At 42.4% G+C, this 24,508-nt stretch overlaps 1 protein-coding gene and 1 non-coding gene across 2 annotated transcripts; one reads left to right on the plus strand and one right to left on the minus strand.

Annotated features, from left to right (window-relative positions):
- The first annotated feature begins 10,963 nt into the window (after positions 1–10,963).
- Positions 10,964–16,583, plus strand: POLE4 (DNA polymerase epsilon 4, accessory subunit). Its single transcript, XM_055400584.2, has 4 exons — positions 10,964–11,230; positions 11,789–11,873; positions 12,655–12,696; positions 16,280–16,583. Exons 1-4 carry the CDS (start codon positions 11,021–11,023, stop codon positions 16,291–16,293), a joined length of 351 nt encoding a protein of 116 aa, XP_055256559.1. The 5' UTR covers positions 10,964–11,020; the 3' UTR covers positions 16,294–16,583.
- Positions 14,139–14,244, minus strand: LOC129540181 (U6 spliceosomal RNA). Its single transcript, XR_008682631.1, has one exon. It is a non-coding gene; the product is annotated as a U6 spliceosomal RNA (small nuclear RNA).
- Positions 16,584–24,508: the final 7,925 nt, after the last annotated feature.

Here is a 24,508-nt window from a genome sequence, read left to right on the forward strand (position 1 = left end):
CAAACGTCTACAATCAATAAATGCTGGAGAGGGTGCGGAGAAAAGGGAATCCTCTTACACTGTTGGTGGGAATGCAAACTAGTACAGCCACTATGAAGAACAGTGTGGAGATTCCTTAAAAAACTGGAAATAGAACTGCCATAAGACCCAGCAATCCCACTCCTGGGCATACACACCGAGGAAACTAGAATTTAAAGAGACACATATACTCCAATATTCATTGCAGCACTGTTTATAATAGCCAGGACATGGAAGCAACCTAGATGTCCATCAGCAGATGAATGGATAAGAAAGCTGTTTTACATATATACCACGGACTATTACTCAGCCATTAAAAAGAATACATTTGAATCAGTTCTAATGAGGTGGATGAAACTGGAGCCTATTTTACAGAGTGAAGTAAGCCAGAAAGTAAAACACCAATACAGTATACTAACGTATATATATATATATATATACGGAATTTAGAAAGATGGTAATGATAACCCTACATGCAAGACAGCAAAAGAGACACAGATGTATAGAACAGTCTTTTGAATTCTTTTGGAGGAGGCAAGGGTGGGATGATTTGGGAGAATGGCATTGAAAGATGTATATTATCATATGTGAAATGAATCGCCAGTCCAAGTTTGATGCATGATACAGGATGCTCGGGGCTGGTGTACTGGGATGACCCAGAGGGATGGGATGGGGAGGGAGGTGGGAGGGGGGTTCAGGATGGGGAACAAATGTACACCCATGGCGGATTCATGTCAATGTATGGCAAAACCACTAAAATATTTTAAAGTAATTAGCCTCCAATTAAAATAAATAAATTTATATTTATAACTATACAAAAAAAAGGTCTTAATGACCCAGATAACCCAGTGGTGTAATAACACCTAGAACCAGACATCCTGGAGTGTGAAGTCAAGTGGGACTTAGGAAGCATTACTATGAACAAAGCTAGTGGAGGTGATGGAATTCTAGGTGAACTCTTTCAAATCCTAAAAGATGATGCTGTTTAAGTGCTTCTCTCAATATGCCAGTAAGTTTAGAAAACTCAGCAGTGGCCGCAAGACTGGAAAAGGTTAGTTTTCACTCTAATCCCAAAGAAGGGCAATGCCAAAGAATATTCAAACTACTGCACAATTGTGCTCATTTCACATGCTAGCAAGGTAATACTCAAAATCCTTCAAGCTAGGGTTCAACAGTATGTGAACTGAGAACTTTCAGATGTACAAGCTGAATTTAGAAAAGGCAGAGGAATCAGAGATCAAATTGCCAACATCCAGTGGATCACAGAAAAAGCAAGAGAATTTCAGAAAAACATTTACTTCTGCTTCATTGACTATGCTAAAACCTTTGACTGTGTGGATCACAACAAACTGTGGAGAATTCTTCAAGAGATGGGAATACCAGACAACCTTACCTGCCTCCTAAGAAACCTGTATGCAGGTCAAGAAGCAACATGGAACAATGGACTGGATCAAAATCGGGAAAGGAGTATATCAAGGCTGTACATTGTCACCCTGCTTGTCTAACTTTTATGCAGGACACATTGTGTGAAATGCCAGGCTGCATGAAGCACAAGCTGGAATCAAGATTGCGGGGAGAAATATCAATAATCTCAGATATGCAGATGATACCACCCTTACGGCAGAAAGTGAAGAGGAACTAAAGAGCCTCTTGATGAAGGTGAAAGAGGAGAGTGAAAAATCTAGCTTAAAACTCAACATTCAAAAAACTAAGATCATGGCATCTGGTCCCATCACTTCATGGCATCTGGTCCCATCACTTCATGGCAAATAGATGTGGAAACGATGGAAACAGTGACACTTTATTTTCTTGGGCTCCAAAATCACTGTGGACAATGACTGCAGCCATAAAATTAAAAGATGCTTGCTTCTTAGAAGAAAAGCTTTGACGAACCTAGACAGCATATTAAAAAGCAGAGTCATCACTCTTCGAACAAAGGTACATCTAGTCAAAGCTATGGTTTTTCCGGTAGTCATGTATGGATGGGAGAGTTGGACCATAAAGAAGGCTGAGTGCTGAAGAATTGATGCTTTTGAACTGTGATATTGGAGAAGTCTTGAGAGTCCCTTGGACGGCAAGGAGATCAAATCAGTCAATCCTAAAGGAAATCAGTCCTGAATATTCATGGGAAGGACTGATACTAAAGCTGAAGCTCCAATACTTTGGTCACCTGATGTGAATAGCTGATTCATTGGAAAGATCATGATGCTGCAAAAGTTTGAGGGCAGGAGGAGAATGGGGCAACAGTGGATGAGATGGCTGGATGGCATCATCAACTCCATGGACATGAGTTTGAATAAACTCTGAGAGATAGTGAAGGACAGGGAAACCTGGCGTGCTGCAGTCCATGGAGTTACAAAGATTTGCACATGACTGACCCACTGAACAACAACAATGGGTTTTGTGATAGTTGTGATAATATTTAATAGCTCATGAAATCATCTTTCTAGCCCCTGCCTCTTTTTTTCTGGAGTGAATAAACACACAACAGGCATTACTCTTTGCCTTGAATAAGGGGCTGTGAGACTCTTCAGGTATATCATTCTTGGTTATATAAAATCAAAATACAGTGACTTTTTAAAATATTTGGAAAATTTCAATTATCTGGAGGATATCTTGTTACTGATAAGGGGAGCCTTTGGGTAATTAATACAAAAGCAGTTGAATATCACTAGAAGTTTAGTACTTTTCTATCATATGCCATTTTGTTTGTTCTTGTCAACCACAATGCCTCCATTTCGCCCTCACAAATTATAGCATAAGTGATTTGCCCAGGCTGAGCTTTGGTATAGAGGGATGCTGTTCTGAGGATCATCACCAGTCTCTCAGCATTATTTTTTTGGAATGATTTTTAAAACTATGTAAATAGATACAAGAAAGAATGAAGGACAGATAACAGCTCAATAGCAAATAGAAGGGTGATAAAACTAAAAAACCCAGTCACGTGGACACAAAAGCAGAAGGACTCTAAGACACTTGGGAGGGAAGAGGGGGAGCAAGCAGCTCCACTTTTATGTAGCTTACTAGGTTCTGAATTTATCCTTACACTAAATTAGGGCAGAAAAAGTGCTACTAAATAATGAAAATTATAAAGAATTAGAAAATGAGATTATTATTGATTTGTACTATTTAAGGAAAGAAGAGCATAAAAAACAAGAGCATAAATTTTGACATTGAGACTATTTTTTAAAAGATTATTAAAATCAGGACATTTTACCATATAAGCTTGTCAATAAGTGTATCCATTTTCCCTATGCATCATATAAATATCCCAAATACCATCTAACACATGAAAATTACATATTTATAAATTTTATGAGAAAACTACTTTATGAAGAGGAAGATAGAAATTTTTGTCCAAGTATATTTTATCTCCATGAACATAAAGATTAATATATTGGTGACTGAGCAACAACAGAGACAGATGAAAATGGAAGCACAGTGGTCCAAAACGTGAGATGCAGCAGAAGCAGTTCTGAGAGGGAAGTTTACAGCAATATAATCTTCCCTCAAGAAACAAGACAAATCTCAAATAAACAACCTAACTTTTTAACTATTAAAGGCAGAGATATTACTTTGCCAACCAAGGTCCGTCTAGTCAAGGCTATGGTTTTTCCAGTGGTCATGTATGGATGTGAGAGTTGGACTCTGAAGAAAGCCTGAGAATTGATGCTTTTGAACTGTGGTGCTGGAGAAGACTCTTGAGAGTCCCTTGGACTGCAAGGAGATCCAACCAGTCCATTCTAGAGGAGATCAGTCCTGGGTGTTCGTTGGAAGGACTGATGCTGAAGCTGAAGCTCCTATATTTTGGCCACCTCATGCGAAGAGTTGAATCACTGGAAAAGACTCTGATGCCGGGAGGAATTGGGGGCAGGAGGAGAAGGGGACGACAGAGAATGAGATGGCTGGATGGCATCACCGACTCGATGGAGGAGAGTTTGGGTAAACTCCGGGAGTTGGTGATGAACAGGGAGGCCTGGCATGCTGTGATTCATGGGTTCGCAAAAAGTGGGACACGACTGAGCGACTGAACTGAGCTGAACTGAACTGAACCTTTTTAACTAGCCATTAAAAAGAATGAAAGCATGCCATTTGCAGCAATTAGATCACACTGTCTAGAGTGTCACACTGAGTGAAGTAAGTCAGAGAAGAAATATTATATGACATCCCTTATATGTGGAATCTAAAAATAAATGATTTCAGTGAGCCCAGACTCCTGCATCTTTCCATACATAGAAAAATGCTAAATTCCTTACCTTGAGAGGTCTGATTTTAAGTAAAAGTAATCTTTTGATGTTCTAACTACCTGGTCTTTGTGCAAAAACTCCTATAAAGCCAAACATGGTCAGTCCCTCCATTTAGACCATATTTGTTTACATGGGACTCAAAATTTCTTGCTGAAATGCTCCAGCCTCTTCCAGAGCTGCATGAGCCTCATCCTCCATCTGTCTTGCCTAAGGTGAGCTCACCCACATCTTAGGGGCAGCCAAAGTCAGAGGGCTTTTGGGTAGGATTTGGACTTGCGAGTTGAGGTATGCTTCAGTGCCTGCCGGGTGGGGTTGGGAGTGGCAGGAGAAGGTGGGAGTGTGGGCCAACTGTCTCCATGTTTATACTTTCAAAGTTAGTGGCAGGTATGGGTCCAGGGTCCCTTTGGGAAAGGAAAAATACTATTCCTTCCTTCCTACTGAGTCACCCCTTTCCACCCTTTCTCTTCCTCTAGGGTAGATTAAAAGTCTTCTTGCAAAAAAAACACATCAACCAACATATGAACAAAAAACAAGACCTCAGATTATACCTACACTTCAAATGAGTGCAACCTATGTACCCAGACGTTAAGCATTTAGTAGACCACCCACCAACATGCCTTTGAAGGGTCACCTTTATGAGGTTTGGGGAGGGTTAGCCTCTGAAGGGGATAAACAGGGACTGATACCTGCCTAAGGCTGGTAGGGAGAGAGGACATCTCAGAGGGGAAGATCACTGGAAGTCAGCCTTGTTGGCATCTTGGTGCTGGCATTTGGAAGGCTCTTCCTCTAGGAGAAGGGTCTACCACCTATTATTCCCTGTACAACCTCCTCTTCAAAGGTAAACTGACTTGGAAACCAAATGTGATAAATAAATGCTGTAGAGCTATTCTGGCTGAAACAGGGTTGGGGAGCAGGATGACTGTCCTGCTTGGTGACCCTCCCACCTGCTCCTGAGAAACAAGTTGGAAACTTCCAGATCTAGAGAAATACGCTAGATGAGAGAAGCACAGATCAGGCTGCACCAGGCTGTTCTAGGCCCAGAGGGCAGAAGCTCAGGGACAAAGTGGGGGCAAAGTAGACCAATGGTGGGCCCAGGAAAATCTCCCACATTCCTCAGGGCCAGAACACATAGGCAGCTTCTCCATGTTACCATCATCTGCCTTTAAATAAGACAGTGTAAGAAGGTCTCTGTGATGTGCAAAGAACTAAGTGAACATGGGCGACATCCACCAGTGAAAGAGAAGATGTGGATACTTGTGGCCTGGGTATTCTATCTTGTCATCTACCCTGATCCTTGTGTTCAGACTCCTGTGCTGGTTATGAAACCAACGTCTCTCAGCTTACACCCACCCTTTATACTCTATTCTGTGGCACTAGGGCTACGACTCTGCAAACTACAATTCTCTGTGGCCAACTAACTCCAGGTTAGGCTCTGTCAGCAAGGCTGGAAGAAGGAGCAAGGAAGGACTCTCTCCTTCCTCACTGAGCATAACTCCAGCAATGACAGCTCTTTTGAATAGCAGTGTCTTCCTGTTTTTTTCTACACTCCCAGCACCAGCCTCAGAGATGCAAGGCAGTTGCCTCTCATTGGATGTCTGGGTTCCAGCTCTGCTGGGCCCCTCTGCCAAGCTTCTGATTAATTAGGACCCCAGTCTCTTTCTTTTGCTCTCCAGTCCCAGCTGCCTGCTGCAGTTACTGCCTCTGTGTTTACTTTGACATTCCTCATTTGCCTTTTCAGCCTCCCAGTACCTGCCTAGGCTAAATTCTTTCTGTCAGAATGACTGGTGTGGTTTCTGTTTTCCTATTGCGACCTGATTGGTAGACACCTCTGAGAAGCATCACTTGGGGAACAGATGAGGGTGTAGCCTTGCCTGGCTGGGCTGCTTTGAGAAGCCCAACTGCAAAAACTCTGCCAGCAGCCCCAACTAGTCAACCTCTCTGGTAAAGAAATTCTCTTGTCACCAGAAAACCCCCTAATCTAATGCAACATTTATAAACAAACTCACTCCAGGAGGGAAGGTTTAATTTAAGAAAGCCAGTAGCAGCAGCAGCAGCAGCAGCAGCAGCAGTAGGAGTCCTAAGTCTTTTCATTTCAATCAAAACTGCCAGAGTCAGTTAGCTTCGAAGCTAGTCTGCTGCTGATGCTGCTAAGTCGCTTCAGTCGTGTCTAACTTTATGCGACCCCATAGACGGCAGCCCACCCGGCTCCGCTGTCCCTGGGATTCTCCAGGCAAGAACACTGGAGTGGGTTGCCATTTCCTTCTCCAATGCATGAAAGGAAAAGTGAAAGTGAAGTCGCTCAGTCGTGTCCGACTCTTAGCGACCCCATGGACTGCACCCTACCAGGCTCCTCCATCGAAGCTAGTCAGGTGGCCCCCAAACTGCCATCTGCCCAGCAGCTGTCCTGTCACCAAGGAAACCACAAGTCAGAGTGGAAAGCAATGAACAAGGCCCCCAGGAAGCAGCCTGAAACTCTATCATTGGGCAAGTTTGTCATGATCAACTAGGCCAAAGTGCAGCATCTCTTGCAAGAATGATTCCCTGAAATTCTCCTGCCTCAATCCACCCGACTTCTGTTTCCCAAATTGGGAATATGCCCACCTCTGAGAAAGATGTGCTAGTAAGCATGAGATAACAAAGGGAGTCACTGGCTTCCTCAATAACAGATGAAGCAGACAGTCTGCTACATTGACAACAGGGCTAGTGTCTTTGGGACTCCCTCTCTACTTTCCCAGGCCCCAGTGACTTCCAGTTATCTAGGCCCCTGAGTGGTGGCCAGTCTCCCCACCCTTCTCATGCAGCAGCACCAGAATAGCAGCTCTGTAAAGCCCCTTTCCTCTGTCTGAATGGATATTTGATGTCACCACTCTGCAAATAATTAAATAAGCTTCTATCTTATTAATGACTGACAACTTCAAATGTGACAAGAGGAGTCACTCATTTAATTGATCATTCCAGAAATATTCCCTGAGCACCTCCTGTGTACCAAGCACTAGGCTGGACATTAATAATAATGATTAATCATGTATTAGTGCTGGATGGAGCCAGTGGACACTAAATAGGATGGTCAGGGAAGGCAGTTCTGAGAAGGGGACATCTCAGCTCTATTCCAGACATCTACTGCTATGCAACAAACCACCCCAAAACTTATCGGCTTAAAACAGTGGTACCAGTTGTTTTGCTTACAAATCTGTCATTTAGGTGAGGGTTGGTAAAGCATGTCTCTACTCTACCTAGCATTAACTGGAGCAGCTTGGAGGATGGAAACTGGACTTATCTTCAGTCTTCCCTATTTACATGTCTAGTGATTGATGTTGGCTGTTGCCAGGGACCTGAACTGGGGCAGTCAGCAAAAATACCTTCCTGTAGCCTCTCCATGAGGCTGCTTGAATTATGGCTGGATTCCAAGGATAAGCCTCCCAAGAGGGAGAACGAAACTGGAAGCTTTATCAGCTTTTTTGAGCTAGTTGTAGCAGGGTATACAGAGTTACTTTTGCAGCATTTTATTCATTGGAGGCAAGAGGAGGGAAAATGGGATTCCATTTTTTAAGAGATTAAAGTCTAAGAATTTGTAGATGTGTTTAAAACCATCACCTAAAGAAGAAATCAGTAGGAGAGCATTCCTGAAAGAGGGCTTAGTATGTGAAGCCCCTGAGGGTGGGAAAACCTTGGTGTGTTCAAGGCAACAACAGAACAGCAATGCTGGAGCATGGTGAGCAAGAGGGCATATATGAGAGGAGGTCAGAGGTGACCAAGCCATACGAAGCAGTTATATGAGCTTGAAATTTATTCTGGGTACAGGGGAGCCATTGAATGATTTAAGATTCAAATTCACACCTTGGAATAATCCTCCAGTTGCTAAACAGAGCATAGATTGAACCGATGTTAGAATAGGGAAAACCAGTTAGGATACTATTGGAATGGTCCAGAGGAGAGATGATGATGACTTTGGTAAGAATGTTGGCATTGGAGATGAAAAGAAGTAGAGGTATTTGAAAAAAGGTGAGCAAAATAGAAAGAATTTATTAACAGAGTGGACATGAGGCTGAAGGAAAAGAAAGTAGATAAGAAAAAGGATTCTTGGGTTTAAGGCTCTGGCATCTGTATGGATAGCAGAACCATTTGCTTGGAATGCTAGGAGGGGAGAACTCACTTATATGTGTGAAAGGTAAAATCTAGAGTCTGTTTTTAAGCATTTCAAATTTGAGACATTTGAGAGATATACTAGTGGCAAGGAACAATAATAGCTGGATACACAAGCTTGAAACACAGTGGTGAGTGTGGGGCTGGAAATGTAAATTTGGGAATCTCTAGCCTGTATAGGGGAGAAGGCAATGGCAACCCACTCCAGTACTCTTGTCTGGAAAACCCCGTGGATGGAGGAGCCTGGTAGGCTGTAGTCCATGGGGTCTCTAAGAGTCGGATACGACTGAGTGACTTCACTTTCACTTTTCATTTTCATGCTTTGGAGAAGGAAATGGCAACCCTCTCCAGTGTTCTTGCCTGGAGAATCCCAGGGACAGAGGAGTCTGGTGGGCTACAGTCCATAGGGTCACAAAGAGTTGAACATGACTGAAGCAATTTAGCACGCACTTACTAACAGGAATGGTTCAATCAGAAGGAGGAAAAGTAGATGCTGTAGGAGAGGGAATGAAAGAGAGTGAGAAGAGAGAGAAGAGATTCCACAGTGATTTCCTTGAGAAAGCAAGAAGGGTTGGAAATCTAATGGACAAAGGTGAAAGGAATGGTCTTGGAGAGAAGCACTGACATTTCAGTCTAGTAGCAGCGGGTAAGGCAGAGTACCTGGCTGTAGGTACTGTTTGGTGAGTAGGTGTGGTGATGAGAGTGGTCAGAAGCTCCAATCTCAGTGCTTCTATTTTCTCTGTGAAATAGCAACCGAGGTCATCAGCAGAGAGAGCCAAGGGATTGAGAAGGGGTGATACATTTGAGGAGTAAAGAGAAGGTGTCAAATACACATCTGGTGAGTAGGCAAGTGAACAGAATATGGTGGGATTGCTGGCTGCTCTGATTTCCACTTGAAACTGACCATAATACTTGTAAGACCAGTCAGTTTGTTTTTGTTGTTGATGTTTTTGTTGTTCTCTCAATCTGCATACAGCTGCATCAGTGTCAGTGCAGAATAGACATAAGATTTGATTTAACTCGGGTTGGTATGTCATGTACAGATGTGAGAACTGGATCATAAAGAAGACTGAGCCCCAAGAATTGATGCTTTTGAACTGTGGTGTTGGAGAAGACTCTTGGACTCCAAGAGTCCCTTGGACCCCAAGGAGATCAAACCAGTCAATTCTAAAGGAAATCAGTCCTGAATATTCATTGGAGGGACGGATGCTGAAAATGAAGCTCCAATACTTTGGCTATCTGATGCAAAGAAGTGACTCATTTGTAAAGACCCTGATGCTGGGAAAGATTGAAGGCAGGAGGAGAAGGGGGGTGGTGCAGAGGATGAGATGGCTGGATGGCATCACTGACTCGATGGACATGAGTTTGAGCAAGCTCCAGGAGTTGGTGATGGACAGGAAGGCCTGGCATGAGGCAGTACATGGGGTCACCAAGAGTCGTACGTGACTGAGCGACTGAACTGACTGAACTGGTGTGAGATTATCAACTGATTCCTTCTTAGTACCAGATCCACCTTCATTGCTTGCTGGCGAGGTCAGAGGTTTCTCTTCAGCCACATGATTATGATTTTATGCTATATCAGTAGCGTGCATTGGAGAACAAAAGGGGGGCATTTCTTGGTCTCTTTGTGCTTTTTTGAGAACAGGTTTTTGTAGTGCACAGTGGCCAGCACTGTGCTTCGGTGCATGTTTCCAAAGCACCCCAGAAGGTGAATTGCCCATGAGTCCAGTCACGGGGCACTTAAGCGACTTTTTTGCTCAGGGCGTCATGGCTGCACCCTCTGCAACAAGACCTTGATCGCAGCTCTGGTGGGATGGGGTGCTCTCTTGTGTTTATTTCATCCTTGGGTTTTCTACCTCAGCGTGGGAGCATACATGCAATTCCTCTGTTCTTTACAGTTCTCTGTGCACCTTAATAGTCAACCCCCTACTATAGTTACAAATTTTTAAACTTTACTGTTCAAATTCTGTGTGGTCTCTTTCTCCTAATTGGACTCTGATAGAGATGAGATTTTATCACAGAAAGAAGGAAGACTTGTTAAAATATTGTCCATCACTTTTCTTTTTCCTCCCACATTTTTATGCTTTTAATTTAGCCTCCTCCAGTAGCTTCCCTTGTTGGCTCAGACGGTTAAGAATCCGCCTGCAATGTGGGAGACCTAGGTTCAATCCCTGGGTTGGGAAGATCCCCTAGAGAAGGAACGGCTACCCACTCCAGTATCCTGGCCTAGAGAATCTCATGTACTATACAGTCCATGGGGTCACAAAGAGTCAGACACGATTGAGTGACTTTCACTTAGTAGCATATAAACTTGTGCAAGTTTCTCCTATATATTTCTATTACTGCCGTATTTACTTCTACAATCAAGTTTCTCAGAGGAGGCAAGATGGCGCGTGAGAGTCATCAGGCACAGCAAGACAGAGCCCCAGACCCCAGAAGATGAGTCGTGCAGTAAGACTCGACAGGTGCCTAGAATTCGCTGCAGTGCCCTGCCGCGTAAGGGGCGGAGTCACGCGCCCGTAGAGGGCGTGGCTTCCAGCGCGCGCGGAAAGGGGCCGGCGCCGCCTGCGCGCACACAGTTGGCGGCCGCGCGCAGGACGCTCAGGGCCGGGATGGCGGCTGTGGCGCCTGGAAGCGGGGCTTCCCGGGAGGAGGAGGGCACCGGTGGGGACGCAGCCACTCCGCAGCCGCCAGCCCCGACGAGTGCGCCCGGGGCTCGTCTCTCGAGGCTGCCTCTGGCGCGAGTGAAGGCCTTGGTGAAGGCGGACCCCGACGTCACTCTCGCGGGACAGGAAGCCATCTTCATTCTGGCGCGCGCCGCGGTGCGGCTTGGGCACAATGGGGCGGGGATGGGGGCGCGCGGTGCGTGGCGACGGGCGGGGCTCGGGGCTCTTCCGGGGGGCGGGGCTTAGCGAGCCTTTGGTCCTGGTTTGGGGAGCACTGGGAGCGTAGGGCGTGGTGTTCTGAGGGCGGGGAGGTGAGAAAGGTGCTAGCGGGGATTCTGAGGTGGTGAGTATAGGAAGGGAAGACAGCGACACAGTAGTTGTACTGGTTTGCTAACACACCTCCCTCTTCATGAGGGCCTGGACGCGACTTTATAACTTGCCTCTCTAGTCTAACAGAACTTGTAGGAGTCTCAAGTAAGTGAGTGGGGTGGATGCGTCTTGAGCAGTTGGGGGAGGGGAAGGGGAGTAGAACATCATGGAGTCCAGGAGAACCTCGCTTCCCCCCCCCCCCCCCCCCGCCCCACACACCAAAGAAGCACGCACAAGAATTGTACTGGAACTCATGGATACAGTTCTCTTTATTTTTTCGTTTTGTTTTCAATTTTTCGTTTATTATAACTTTTTCAGTTTTTTCCCTGCTTATTTTCTTCACAGGAACTGTTTGTGGAAACCATTGCAAAAGATGCCTACTGTTGTGCTCAACAAGGGAAGAGGAAAACCCTTCAGAGGAGAGATTTGGGTAGAGTGTCACTGTAGTATCATGGATCTGGAGGCAGACAAGGGAGGGCTGGGCTGGGCCCATCGACGCTTTCCCTTATGCCAGTCGCGATGGCGTCCCTATAGGATGAGAGGTGCCCCAAGTCCCTTCTTATGATGTTTTCTGTTGGGCTGCCACAGTGCCAGAAATGCTTTTTTAATCTGTGGCTGGAGAGGTGCTGGGACAGAACCAAAGGAGTCTAGGTAGTGCCAAAGCTGACAGGATCACTTTATGCCTTCTGCCATGTTGTACCAGGCATGACTTTTTTTCACTTAGATGTTCGATTTTTTTACTCTGCCTTGTAGCTAGTAACACTAGAAATATGTGTAAAGTCATATACCATAATCTCACTTGCCCAGCTATATAGCCAAACTCTTCTCTGATAACTTTCAAAGCAAAGATGTTTCCCTCCGTGAACAGTGTTTTTACCCAGGCTTTTCTTATTTTCTTTCTTTTTTTTTTTTTTTTAATTTTAGTTCTCTGACTGGGGCTGGAACCCTTGCCCCTTGCATTGCGGCCCAGAGTCTTAATTACCCACTGGACGGCCAGGGAAGTCCCTTTTCTTAACTCTTGTAGAGAGAGAGCTGATGTGTAGGATTTGGTGGAGGAGTAGGTTCGGATTTCAAGATAGCAAGGGGCAAATGTTATGAATTCCCTCACTGCATAAAGCCTCATGCTGGTCACTGTGTGGGTTGTACTTTTGTAAGAGATTGATGCCTAGGTGACCAAAGTTAGTCAGATGTCCCTTTACTTTGTGTTTCAGATAATGCAATAGAAGCTGTGGATGAATTTGCTTTTCTGGAAGGTGAGTTCTCTATCAGTAGGTAATCATTTCCATCTGTCTTTCCTGTGCTAACGATCTGAGTTCAAAACCTTATAAAATGAATGGACTGGTTCTTCTTTCTTCATGTAGAAATAATTTTTCTCCCTGTTTCCTATTTAATATAGGAAAAACAAATTCTAATTCCCTTGAATAATTAGAACTTCCTCCTGAAAACTGCTTAACCATAGAAAATGGGAGGGACTGAGAAGAACCCAGTGGAGTAAGGTAGATTCGGAAGTTTGATTCTTACTTTGATTGCCCTCCTTAGGTATAAATCTTACCCCTCATCATAATGCTGGAGATCAGAAATGATTGCCAACATTTTAACGGGTTGTTTCTTGTTTCTTTTTCAGCCATCTGTGTAAAGTAATTATTTTGTTGGGTGTGAGATGCTGTTCTGGCCTGTGTTATTTTTTCCTCAGGAATTTCAGGTTAACTCCTGTTTTCTGACTAAATCTCATAGAAATAGAAAATATTTGAAATTCCTCATTTTAGCTAACTTTTCTTAGCACTCTCACTCCTACTTAATTCCTAAATTTGATCAGCTTACTATTTCCTGCATGTATTCTGGTTGAAGAGCTTTGTGAAAGCTGTGTACCTTCAGTTCATTCTCACCTTTACCATACCAGGATGTTCTCTCTTCCTCCCTAAAGCCTTATCACTTTCAGAAATCTTTTTTTGAATTATTTCTTTTTTTTTTTTTTTTGCGCTCCTTCGTTCTGCAACTGTAATCAGCCTAGTCTCTGGCCCTTTTGGTTGTTGTCATTACTTGGTCACTAAGTCATATCTACCTCTTTGCGACCCCACGTACTATAGCATGTCCGGCTCCTCTGTCCTTCACTTGTGGAGTTTGCTCAGATTCATGTCCATTGAATTGGTGACGCTATCTAACCATTTCATCCTCTGTTGCCCCCTTCTCCTGTTGCCTTCAATCTTTCCAGCCTCAGGATCTTTTCCAGTGAGTTGGCTCTTCACTTCAGATGGCCAGAGTATTGGAGCTTCAGCATTAGTGCTTCCAATGAGTATTCAAGGTTGATTTTCTGTAAGATTGACTGGTTTGATCTCCTTTCTGTCCAAGGGACTCTCAAGAGTCTTCTCCAGCACCACGATTTGAAGGCATCAATTCATTGGCACTCAGCCCAGCTCTCTCATCTGTACATAACTACTGCAAAAACTGTAGCTTTGAATGTATAGATATATTATTTAAAATGTTTTTTAAGATACATTCCTACGGCTAGCTCTAAGCCTAGATTATTGAGTATTCTTTTAATTTGTAGGTCTTTTTTTAAGCCTCTTTTCTGCATACGCATCTAAAAAATAACTTGTTGGCTGTCTACCTGAGGTGGGCGCCTGCTTGTGAGTGACATCCTGTCAGTTCCTCAGTCGAAAATGTTTGGAGCCTAACTAGCTGTTTATTTTTATTTTTAAATATGGAACGCTTCATGAATTTGTGCGTCGTCCTTGCTCAGGGGCCATGCTAATCTTCCCTGTATTGTTGAATTTTAGTAAATATGCTGCTGAAGTGAGCACTTCTATTTATTTTTAATTGCCATCTTTTCAAAGAGTTGAGCAATTTATTTAAGTTTCTGTCTTAAAGACGTAAGAGTACCAACCTGTGGTGCCAGGATGATAAATTGGAGGGTACTAGGAATAGGAATGTAGAAAACTTACAAAGTTTTCTACTTTAGCCTATACTGTGCATAGTGCTTGGCTTGGATTTTTTAAAAATGGCCATTTAATAAGTGGTGGATGTGTTCATTTTCATCTTTGGATTCAATAATCTCAGTAATTGAATCCCTTTGGCTAGTCATTTTAGCCCCCTAGGATTTAGTCAGTATTATGTTATTTTGTACTTGGTAGAGTAAATGCTCTTATGTCCTGAGATGTGTATGTTCTAAGTGGAATTCTTTTTTTTAATCGAGTCAGTATATAGCCATGATTAAAAGTCAGATAGTTACCTTATGACTTACAGTGCAATATAGCTGCTGCCACTCATCTTGTCATTATTTCTGTTTTTAGCTTTTCAGATGGTTTTTTATATTTTTAAATAGTATGCTTTGTTGTTGGTTTATCAACCCTAGATGTTGTCTTTTGACTTCCAGGGATGATAAATGAAGTTTTGGTTAACCTATATTACCCCATCAATCCTTTCTCTCTTTTTTGTTTTTGGTAGTTTTATCATTATTTTTAATTCCTCTGTTACCTTTACAGTTTATATAACATACTAAAATATGTATTTCTTCTTGACAACTCACTTTGTAAGGTAGGACTGTTAGTGCACTTATTCCTTCCTTTCCCTTTATTGGCTCACTTCTAGCTCTAACTTTGTGTCAAGGCTGAAAACATACCTCCTTATCATAATTAAATCTTCCATGCTTAATAGGTTGAGTTTAGAAGTTGAAAATAATATTATGAACAGTCTTCCTCTAACCTCTCTGTCCTTTAATCTCTTTTATAGGTCCCCTCCTTTCAGGCAACTGATTTCCATCTCTTTTGTAATCTGGGTATTTTGTGCAAATATGTTTATATGTGTGTGTATGTACTCTTTTCTGAGGACCTCCCCTGAGGAAAGAATATAGCATAGGACATGAACCGTTTTCCTTTGGGGATTCTGTCAAACACCCTGTGTGCCTGATTGACGTTTCTACCAGGCGTGCGTGACAGTTCCTGTTGCTCCCCATTCTCACCAGTACTTGGTGTTATCGGAGTTTTATTTTTGCAGGTTTGGTAGGAACAATATTGGTGGGACTTTTTATCATGAAACAGTGTTGGATTTTGTTAAATGCATTTCCTGTATCTATTAAAATGATCATGTGGTTTTTAATCTTTTGTTAATGTGAATATTGAACTGTCCTTGTATCCCTGGAATAAAGTCCACTTGATCATGGCATATGATTCTTTTTAACATATTGTTTGATTTGGTGTGCTAATATTTTTTGAGAATATTTGTGTTGATATTCATCAATGGTATTGGGCTGTAATTTTTTTTTTTTTTTTAGTTTGTCTCATTTTGGTATCAGGGTAATAATGGTGGTCTTACTGTAGAATGAATTCGGGAGTGTTTCCTTCTCCAGGTTTTGGGAATAGTTTGAGAAGGATAGGTATTAGCTCTTGCTTGTATGTTTGGTAGGATTTTTCTGAAGCTGTCTGGTCCTGGGCTTTTGTTTGCTGCATATTTTTTGATTACTGGTTCAGTTTTACTACTGGTGGTCCAGCTATTCAGATTATTTTTTCTTCCTCATTCAGTCTTGGAATATTGTCTGTTAGTAGAAATGTATCCTTTTAAAATTTTCACGGTTCATCTATTCTGTTCCCTAGTTCAGTTAGCATTCTTATTTCTAATGCTTTGAACTCTTTATCTGGTAAATTATTTATTTTTGTTTCATTAGTTGTTCTTTCAGGGTTTTTTTCCTTGTTCTTTCATTTTTAAAGAAATTCCTCTCTTTTCATCTTGCTTAAGATTAAGAAATGCTAGTACCAAAACATCTTTCACTTGGCCCATTTTGCTACATTCACCCAGTTCCTGAAGCACCTTGCTTTAAACATTTGCTCTTTGTGTTTTTAGGTACTTTGGATTGATTGCTGAGCTGGGCAGTTTTGTGAGCCTGTACCTGCATCCTTCAGCTAGACCCTCTGCAGGCCTCAGCTTTGAAGAAGAGTCTTTGAAATGTTGAACTTACACGTTTTTTCTGTTCTGCGTTCACCTAAGCCTGAATAAGCCTGTTAGCTTTAATCTGCAAGGTCTTCCACTACTTGGGTCTTCCATTTCTGGCCTGGATGCAGCTGCTTGGGGTAGAAATATAGAAAATGGTTTGTGTGGGTTGGTTAATAAATGATAAGGACCAAATAAAGGTTTCTGATCAACTTTAGCCTTGTGTGTTTTATAAACTTGTCTGTGCTCTTGCCTCATGACTGGAGAGCCACCATGCCTAGCCATAGATCTTTCTGATCTTCCCTGATAGCCATTGTAAACCTCAGTCTTCATTTATTTATTTATTTATTTTTGGCACATCAGCAAAATGTGACTCCAGAATTTATGGGATGTCACTTAAGATCTTCAGAGGTCAAATAAATGTGATCCTAGATATAAAATCAGTTAAATATTTTAATACTTTTGTTGTCGTTTAGTTGCTAAGGCATGTCCAACTCTAGCCCACCAGGCGCCTCTGTCCATGGGACTTCCCAGGCAAGAATATTAGAGTGGGTTGCTATTTCCTTCTTCAGGGGATCTTCCTGACCCAGGGATTGAACTTGCCTTCTGCATTGACAGGTTCATTGTTTACCGTCATTGAGCCATCAGATGCAGGCTATAGTCCAAGGAGTTGCAAAAGAATCGAACACGACTTAGCAACTAAACAACCACCATACAAGTTACCCATTTAAAATGTACATTTTAGTAGATTTTAGTTTATTCACAGATACAACTGTTGCTATAGTCAATTTTAGAACATTGTTCAGGGAATTATAGGTGGTATTTTATGTCTGGCTCCTTTCACTTAAGATAATCTTTGTAATGTTTTATAGCATTTATCAGTACCCATTCCTTTATTTTTAAAATTGTGGTAAAATATACAGAACATGAAATGTGTCATTTTAGTGATTTTTAAGAATATAATTCTGTGGTATTAAGTATATTCCCATTGTAATCACCATTATCCATCTCCAGAGCATTTTTCATCTTACCCACACTGAAACTGAACCCATTAAAAAATAATCCCCTATTCTTTCCTTCCCCAGGCCCTGGCTAAATTTTGTGTTTTGATGGAAGGTGTGGGTGTCATAGGAGGAAGGAGGCAGAATGCTTAGAAAGTAGCGGTTAAAGCAGGAAGCTTTGAACAGTGGAGCTGAAGTATTTTTGGATCGTGAATGAAAGGTACAAAGTCTAAATCTCCCTAGAAAATGTACAGATGCTTAATCCTGTAGTGTTACAGAAAAGCTGCACAGGTAGCAGCTCTTGTATACTCAGCTAGTTCCCATTTCTAACATCTTACATTGCCAGGTACATTTGTCAAAACTAAGAAACTGACATACCACTATTAACTGAAGTCCAGGCTTTTTGGATTTCTTTAGTTTCCGATTAATATCCTTTTCCTATTCTAATATCCAATCCAGACATTTCATTTACTTGTCCTCTCTCCCCAATCTCCTGGTCTGTGACAATTTCTCAGTCTGTTCTCTCTTCATGACTGTGATAGCTTTCAGTAGCACTGGGGAGGTATCCTGTAGACTGTCCCCATCATGGGTTTGTCTGTTTTTGTTATGATTAGTTCTAGAGCTTTGCGTATAATTTCAGGGGTTGCACGGGCCCCTGAGGCCCTTAGATGAGCCTCCTATTTTATTACCGTAGGTAGGAATTTAAAAGGGAATGTAGGGCCCAGCTGAGGGGGAAGTCCCTGTGGAGTTAGATCATTTTCTTATTTCTCTCAGGACCTGGACTCCGTGCCAAAGTCTATAGGTCGGCTTCGGGTCCCTCCACCCTGTGAGTCCCGCCCCCAGAACCTCCATGGCCTTCGTCCAATGCCAGGCACAGCCCAGCAGTCAACGAGGCCTAGGCCTCCAAGTCATCCCAGGAGGCCACCTTCCCCTCCCCAACCCAGTTGACGCCACCTCAGGCTCTCCTCCATGCCTTCTCAATCCCATTCTGTGCAGCAGAGCCTATGAGTTGAAGAGAAAATCATTGTGATAAATGTTTTCCAAAAACTTGTCATAGAGGATGGCTGTGAAAACACCAGGACCATCGCTGAGCATGTAACAAGCAGATAAGTACCTGACGATGAATGTTCAAGTCCTTAGCAGTACTGCTTAAAAACTCTTCATTACCTCAGAGGTGTGGCATATAACATTTTCCAAGGAAAAGTGAAGAGTTGTTCAAGAAAACATGCATTAAAGCAAGTGATAAAAATTAAAATTTTATTTAACGTTCATCTCACAAATTATGAAAAAGAAAAAGGGAATGTGGGCCTTTTTTCAACATAAACAGAGGTTGCAGCCCATTAATAGGACATGACGTCAATGTAGTATGTTGCCATTGTTATTAAAAGCACCAGAGTGTTCTGAATGAAAGGTTAGTATTTTTGTTTCATTTATATGCGTGTATACTAGGTCATTGTGCCCAATCTATATATGGGGCAGAGTTTTGGCCCCTGTAGCCTTTGCCCCTGGTGTCATGCTTGTGAGTGTGTTACATGGCAAGAAGGATGTCGCAGTTGTAATTAAGGTTACTAATCAGCAGACTTCAGATTATCCTGAATTATCTGGCCAGCCAAATGCAATCACAAACTTAAAAACAGAGCTTTGTCCTGGTAAAAGTTAGAGATGTGGCAGGAGAGGATGTCAGGAAGAGTGAAAGTATGAAAAGCACATGGTCTGTTGCTGCTGGCTTTGAAGGTGGAGAGCGTCATGAGCCAAGGAATGCGGCAGCCTTCAGAAGCCAAGAACAACCTCTGGCTGACAGCAGGGACATGACCTCAGTCCCACAACTGTGGTGAACTGAATTCTGCCAGTAACTTGCCTGGTCTTGGAAGTGGATAGTCCCTTAGAGCCTCCAGATAAAGCCCAGGCCAGCTGACACTTTCACTTTGGCCTGGTGAGACCCTGAACAGATAATCTGGTCACGGTGTGCCGGACTTCTAAACTGCAGGACTGTGAGATAATAAATAAGTAGGTTTAAGCTGCCAAATTTGTGGTAATGATGTATTTCTTACTACGGACCAAAGTAAAACAACATTGGAAAATATTGCTGTAGTGGAAAGAATCCTAGACAGGTCAGGAGAGTTTGGTTCTCACCTCACTATTCCTACTACCTTAGATAAAGCTGTTAATCACTTCCCCTTCCTGAGTTTTGCCTCTTATCAGTTGAGTAGGCTATTCTAAAGTTTCTTCCATATGACATATTTTTCTTTTATGAACTGCCTTTCTGTTTCAGCAAAATTCACCCCTTTTAGCGTATAGTTTTATGAGTTTTGATAAATGCATGTAATTACCATCTCAAGGATTAGAAAAGTTGCATCACTACACAAACTCCTTCATGCTATCTCTTAAGGTCCTCTCACACCCAAACAGTGCTCCAGCTGCTGGCAACCACTGATCGATTTATTGCCCCTGTAGTTTGCCTTCATAAGTGGAATCATACAGTATGTAGACTTTGAGTCTGGCTTCCTTAATTTGGGATTCCCTTGTGGCTCAGCTGGTAAAGAATCTGCCTGCAATGGGGGAGACCTGGGTTCAAGCCCTGGGTTGGGAAGATCCCCTGGAGAAGGGAAAGGCTGCACTCTGGTATTCTGGCCTGGAGAATTCCGTGGACTGTATAGTCCATGGGGTCGCAAAGAGTCAGACACGACTGAGTGACACTTTCATAAATTTAGCATAATGCACTTGACATTTGTTTATTTTGCATTTATCCATAGTTTTTATAATTTTTTAAATTTCTGTGTAGCATTCCGTTGTATGGGATGTATGTACCACATTTTGTTTACCATTCCCCTGTTGAGGGATACTTGCCAATTTTTGGTAATTATGAATAAGTTCAGTTCAGTTCAGTCGCTCAGTCGTGTCCGACTCTGTGCGACCCCATGAATCACAGCACGCCAGGCCTCCCTGTCCATCACCAACTCCCGGAGTTCACTCAAACTCATGTCCATCGAGTCGGTAATGCCATCCAGCCATCTCATTCTCCGTCGTCCCCGTCTCCTCCCGCCCCCAATCCCTCCCAGCATCAGAGTCTTTTCCAGTGAGTCAACTCGTCGCATGAGGTGGCCAAAGTATTGCAGTTTCAGCTTTAGCATCAGTCCTTCCAATGAACACCCAGGATTGATCTCCTTTAGAATGGACTGGTTGAATCTCCTTGCAGTCCAAGGGACTCTCAAGAGTCTTCTCCAGCACCACAGTTCAAAAGCATCAGTTCTTCAGCGATCAGCTTTCTTCACAGTCCAACTCTCACATCCATATATGACCACTGGAAAAACCATAGCCTTGACTAGATGGACTTTTGTTGGCAAAGTAACGTCTCTGCTTTTTAATATACTATCTAGGTTGGTCATAACTTTCCTTCCAAGGAGTAAGCATCTTTTAATTTCATGGCTGCAATCACCATCTGCAGTGATTTTTGGAGCCCCCCAAAATAAAGTCTGACACTGTTTCCACTGTTTTCCCATGTATTTCCCATGAAGTGATGGGACCAGATGCCCTGATCTTAGTTTTCTGAATGTTGAGCTTTAAGTCAACTTTTTCACTCTCCTCCTTCACTTTCATCAAGAGGCTTTTTAGTTCCTCTTCACTTTCTGCCATAAGGGTGGTGTCATCTGCATATCTGAGGTTATTGATATTTCTCCCAGCAATCGTGATTCCAGCTTTTGCTTCTTCCAGCCCAGTGCTTCTCATGATGTACTCTGCATAGAAGTTAAATAAGCAGGGTGACAATATACAACCTTGACGTACTCCTTTTCCTATTTGGAACCAGTGTGTTGTTCCACATCCAGTTCTAACTGTTGCTTCCTGACCTGCATACAGGTTTCTCAAGAGGCAGGTCAGGTGGTCTGGTATTCCCATCTCTTGAAGAATTTCCCACAGTTTACTGTGATCCATACAGTCAAAGGCTTTGACATAGTCAATAAAGCAGAAATAGATTTTTTTCTGGAACTCTCTTGCTTTTTTGATAAAGGTTGCTGTAAATATTTGCATGCAGGTTTTTCATGACTCTCAGGTAAATACATAGGAATGGGAATGCTGGATCCTCCTGTAAACATATGTTTACCTTCTGAAGAAACTGCTCAACTATTTCCTAAAGTGTGTGTGTGTGTGTGTGTGTGTGTGTGTGTGTGCTCAGTCACTTAGTCACGTCTGACTCTTTGTGGCTCCATGGTTTGTAGCCCTCTAGGCTCCACCGTCCATGGAATTTTTCAGGCAAGGCTACTGGAGCTTGTTGCCATTTCCTACTCCAGGGAATTTTCCCAATGCAGGGATCAAATCGGTGTTTCCTGTGTCTATTGCATTGGCAGGCAGATTCTTTACCACTAGTGCCACTTGGGAAGAAACTGCTGTTTTCCACAGTTCCAGTACCATTGTGCATTTATCCCAGCAGTGTTTGAGAATTTCAGTTGTTCTGCATCCTTGCTGGGCTTCCCAGGTGGTGCTAGTGGTAAAGAACCTGCATGCCAATGCAGGAGTCCTAAGAGACAGGGTTTGATCCCTAGGTTGGGAAGATCCCCAGGAGAAGGAAATGGCAACCCACTCCAGTATTTGGACAGAGGAACCTGCCAGGTTACAGTCCATGGGGTTGCACAGAGTAGGACACGACTGAAGTGACTTACATGCACGCGATCTTGTTAGCGCTTGGGTTGCTATAAACTTCCCCGTTAGAATTGCTTTTGCTGTGTCTCATAGGTTTTGGATAGCTGTATTTTTCTCTCCATTCTTCTCTAAGTATTTTTTATTTGCGCTTTGATTTCTTCAGTGATCCACTAGTTGTTTAGTAGCATATTGTTGTCTTTCCAGGTGGTGCTAGTGGTAAAGAACCTGTTAGCCAATTCGGGAGACATAAGAAATGCAGCTTTGATTCCTTGGTTGGGAGGATCCCCTGGAGGAGCGCATGGCAACCCATTCCAGTATTCTTACCTGGAGAATTCCATGGACAGAGGAGCCTGGTGGGCTACAGTCCATGGGGTTTTAAAGAGTCAGATGCAACTGAATCGACTTCGCACATCTGGCACACACAGTATACAGTTTTTTTCTTGTTGATTTCTAATCTGATAGTGTTGTGATCAGAAAAGATGCTTGATAGGATTTCAGTCCTCTTAAATTTACTGAGGCTTGATTTGTGACCCAAGATGTAATCTATCCTTGAAAATGTTCTATGTGCATTTGAGAAGAAAGTGTATTCTGCTGCTTTTGGATTGAATGCTCTATAAATATAGCTTCATCTATTCTAATGTGTCATTTAAGGCCTTTGTTTCCCTATTAATTTTCTGTTTGGGTGATCTGTTAATTGAAGAAAGTAGATTGTTAAAGTCCCCCATTATTATTGTGTTACTGTCGATTTCTCCCTTTATGGCTGTTAGCATTTACATTTTATATTGAGGTGCTCCTATGTTGGGTGTATATATATTTGTAATTGTTATATATTCTTCTTGGATTTGTCAGGCAAGTGTATGTTCCTCGGTTCTTTGTCTCGTCACAACAAAGATTTGGGGTGACGGACATTAAAGCCTCCTCGGCGTGTCACAGCTCTCTGGTCTTGGACAGATCGTGTTATAGCTCTTAGACAAATCAGTGTTACAGCTCTATTTTATTTAGAAGGTAGCAGGAGAATCCACGTGAGGGCACATCGATCCAAAGATGCGAAGAGAAGAGCAACCAGCGCATGGGAGAGAGAGAGAGAGCTAGCTTTGGCTCCTCTTTTTATATGCTTTTTTCCCCCTGGGCCTGCCGTATGTAAATTGGACCAGCCAGGAGTGTTGTTTGTTTTACCTGAGGTCCTCAGTCAGGTTCTCGGACCTTCCTTTGTTCTATTTTTCCGGGCTTTTCCCTTCCTTGTCTTTTGGCCACCGCCATTTTGGACTCCTTTTCCCTATTCTACCTACCTAACAGATTGAGCCCTTAATCATTATGCCTGTCCTTCTTTCTCTCTTTTAACACTGTTTTAAAATCTATTTTGTATGATATGCTATTTTGTCTGATATTGCTACTCTAGCTTTCTTTTGATTTCCATTTGCATGGAATATCTTTTTCCATTCCATCATAGTCTAGATCTGACGTGACTCTCTTGTAGGCAGCATATATTCAGGGCTTGGTTTTGTATCCATTCAGCCAATTTGTGTCTTTTGGGGTCTATGGGGTTGCAGAGTCGGACACAACTGACGTGACTTAGCAGCAGCAGCAGCAATATATTACCAATATGTATGTTCTTATTACCATTTTGTTAATTGTTTTGTTTTTGTAGATCTTTTTTCTTCCCTTCCTCTTTTGTTCTCTTCTCTTGTGGTTTGATGACCATCTTTACTGTTGTGTTTTGATTCCTTTTTCTTTTTTGTGGGTATATCTATTGTGGATTTTTGATTTGCAGTTACCATGAGGTTTTGATACAGCTGTCTCTCTCTATATATACAAGACTGTTTTAAGTTGCTGGTCTCTTATTTCCAATATATTTCCAATACCCTGCATGTGTACTCTCATGATTGGTTTTGATATAATATTTGTGTGCAGATGATTTTTCTATCTTTACTGTATGTTTGCTTTTACTGATGAGGTTTTCTATTTGTAATTTCCCTGTTTCTAGTTTTGGTCTTTTCTTTTCCATCTAGAAAATTTCCTGTAGAATTTGCTGTAAAGCTGGTTTGGTAGTGCTGAATTCTCTTAGCTTTTCTAGTCTGTAAAGCTTTTGATTTCTCTATCAAATCTGGAGGAGAGCTATGCTGGGTAGAGTGTTCTTGGTTGTAGGTTTTTCTTTTTCATTACTTTAAATATACCTGCCACTCCTTTCTGGTCTGTAGAATTTCTGCTGAAAAATTAGCTGATAACCTTATGGAGAGTCCCTTTTATGTTATTTATTGATTTCCCTTGTTGCTTTTAATATTTTTCTCTTTGTCTTTAATTTTTGTCAGTTTGATTAATATTTGTCTTGGTGCATTCTTTCTTGGGTGTATCCTATATGGGGCTCTGCACTTCCTAAACTTCAGTGACTATTTTCTCTCCCCAACTAGGGACGTTTTCAGCTATTATCTTTTCAAATATTTGCTCATTCCCTTTCTTGGACCCCTATAGTGCAAATGTTGGTGCATTTGACCTTGTCAAAATGGCG

Source organism: Moschus berezovskii, chromosome 11 (assembly GCF_049115385.1).
Source record: "Moschus berezovskii isolate FMDL1 chromosome 11, NW_MosBer_1.0, whole genome shotgun sequence".
Classification (NCBI taxonomy): Eukaryota; Metazoa; Chordata; class Mammalia; order Artiodactyla; family Moschidae; genus Moschus; species Moschus berezovskii.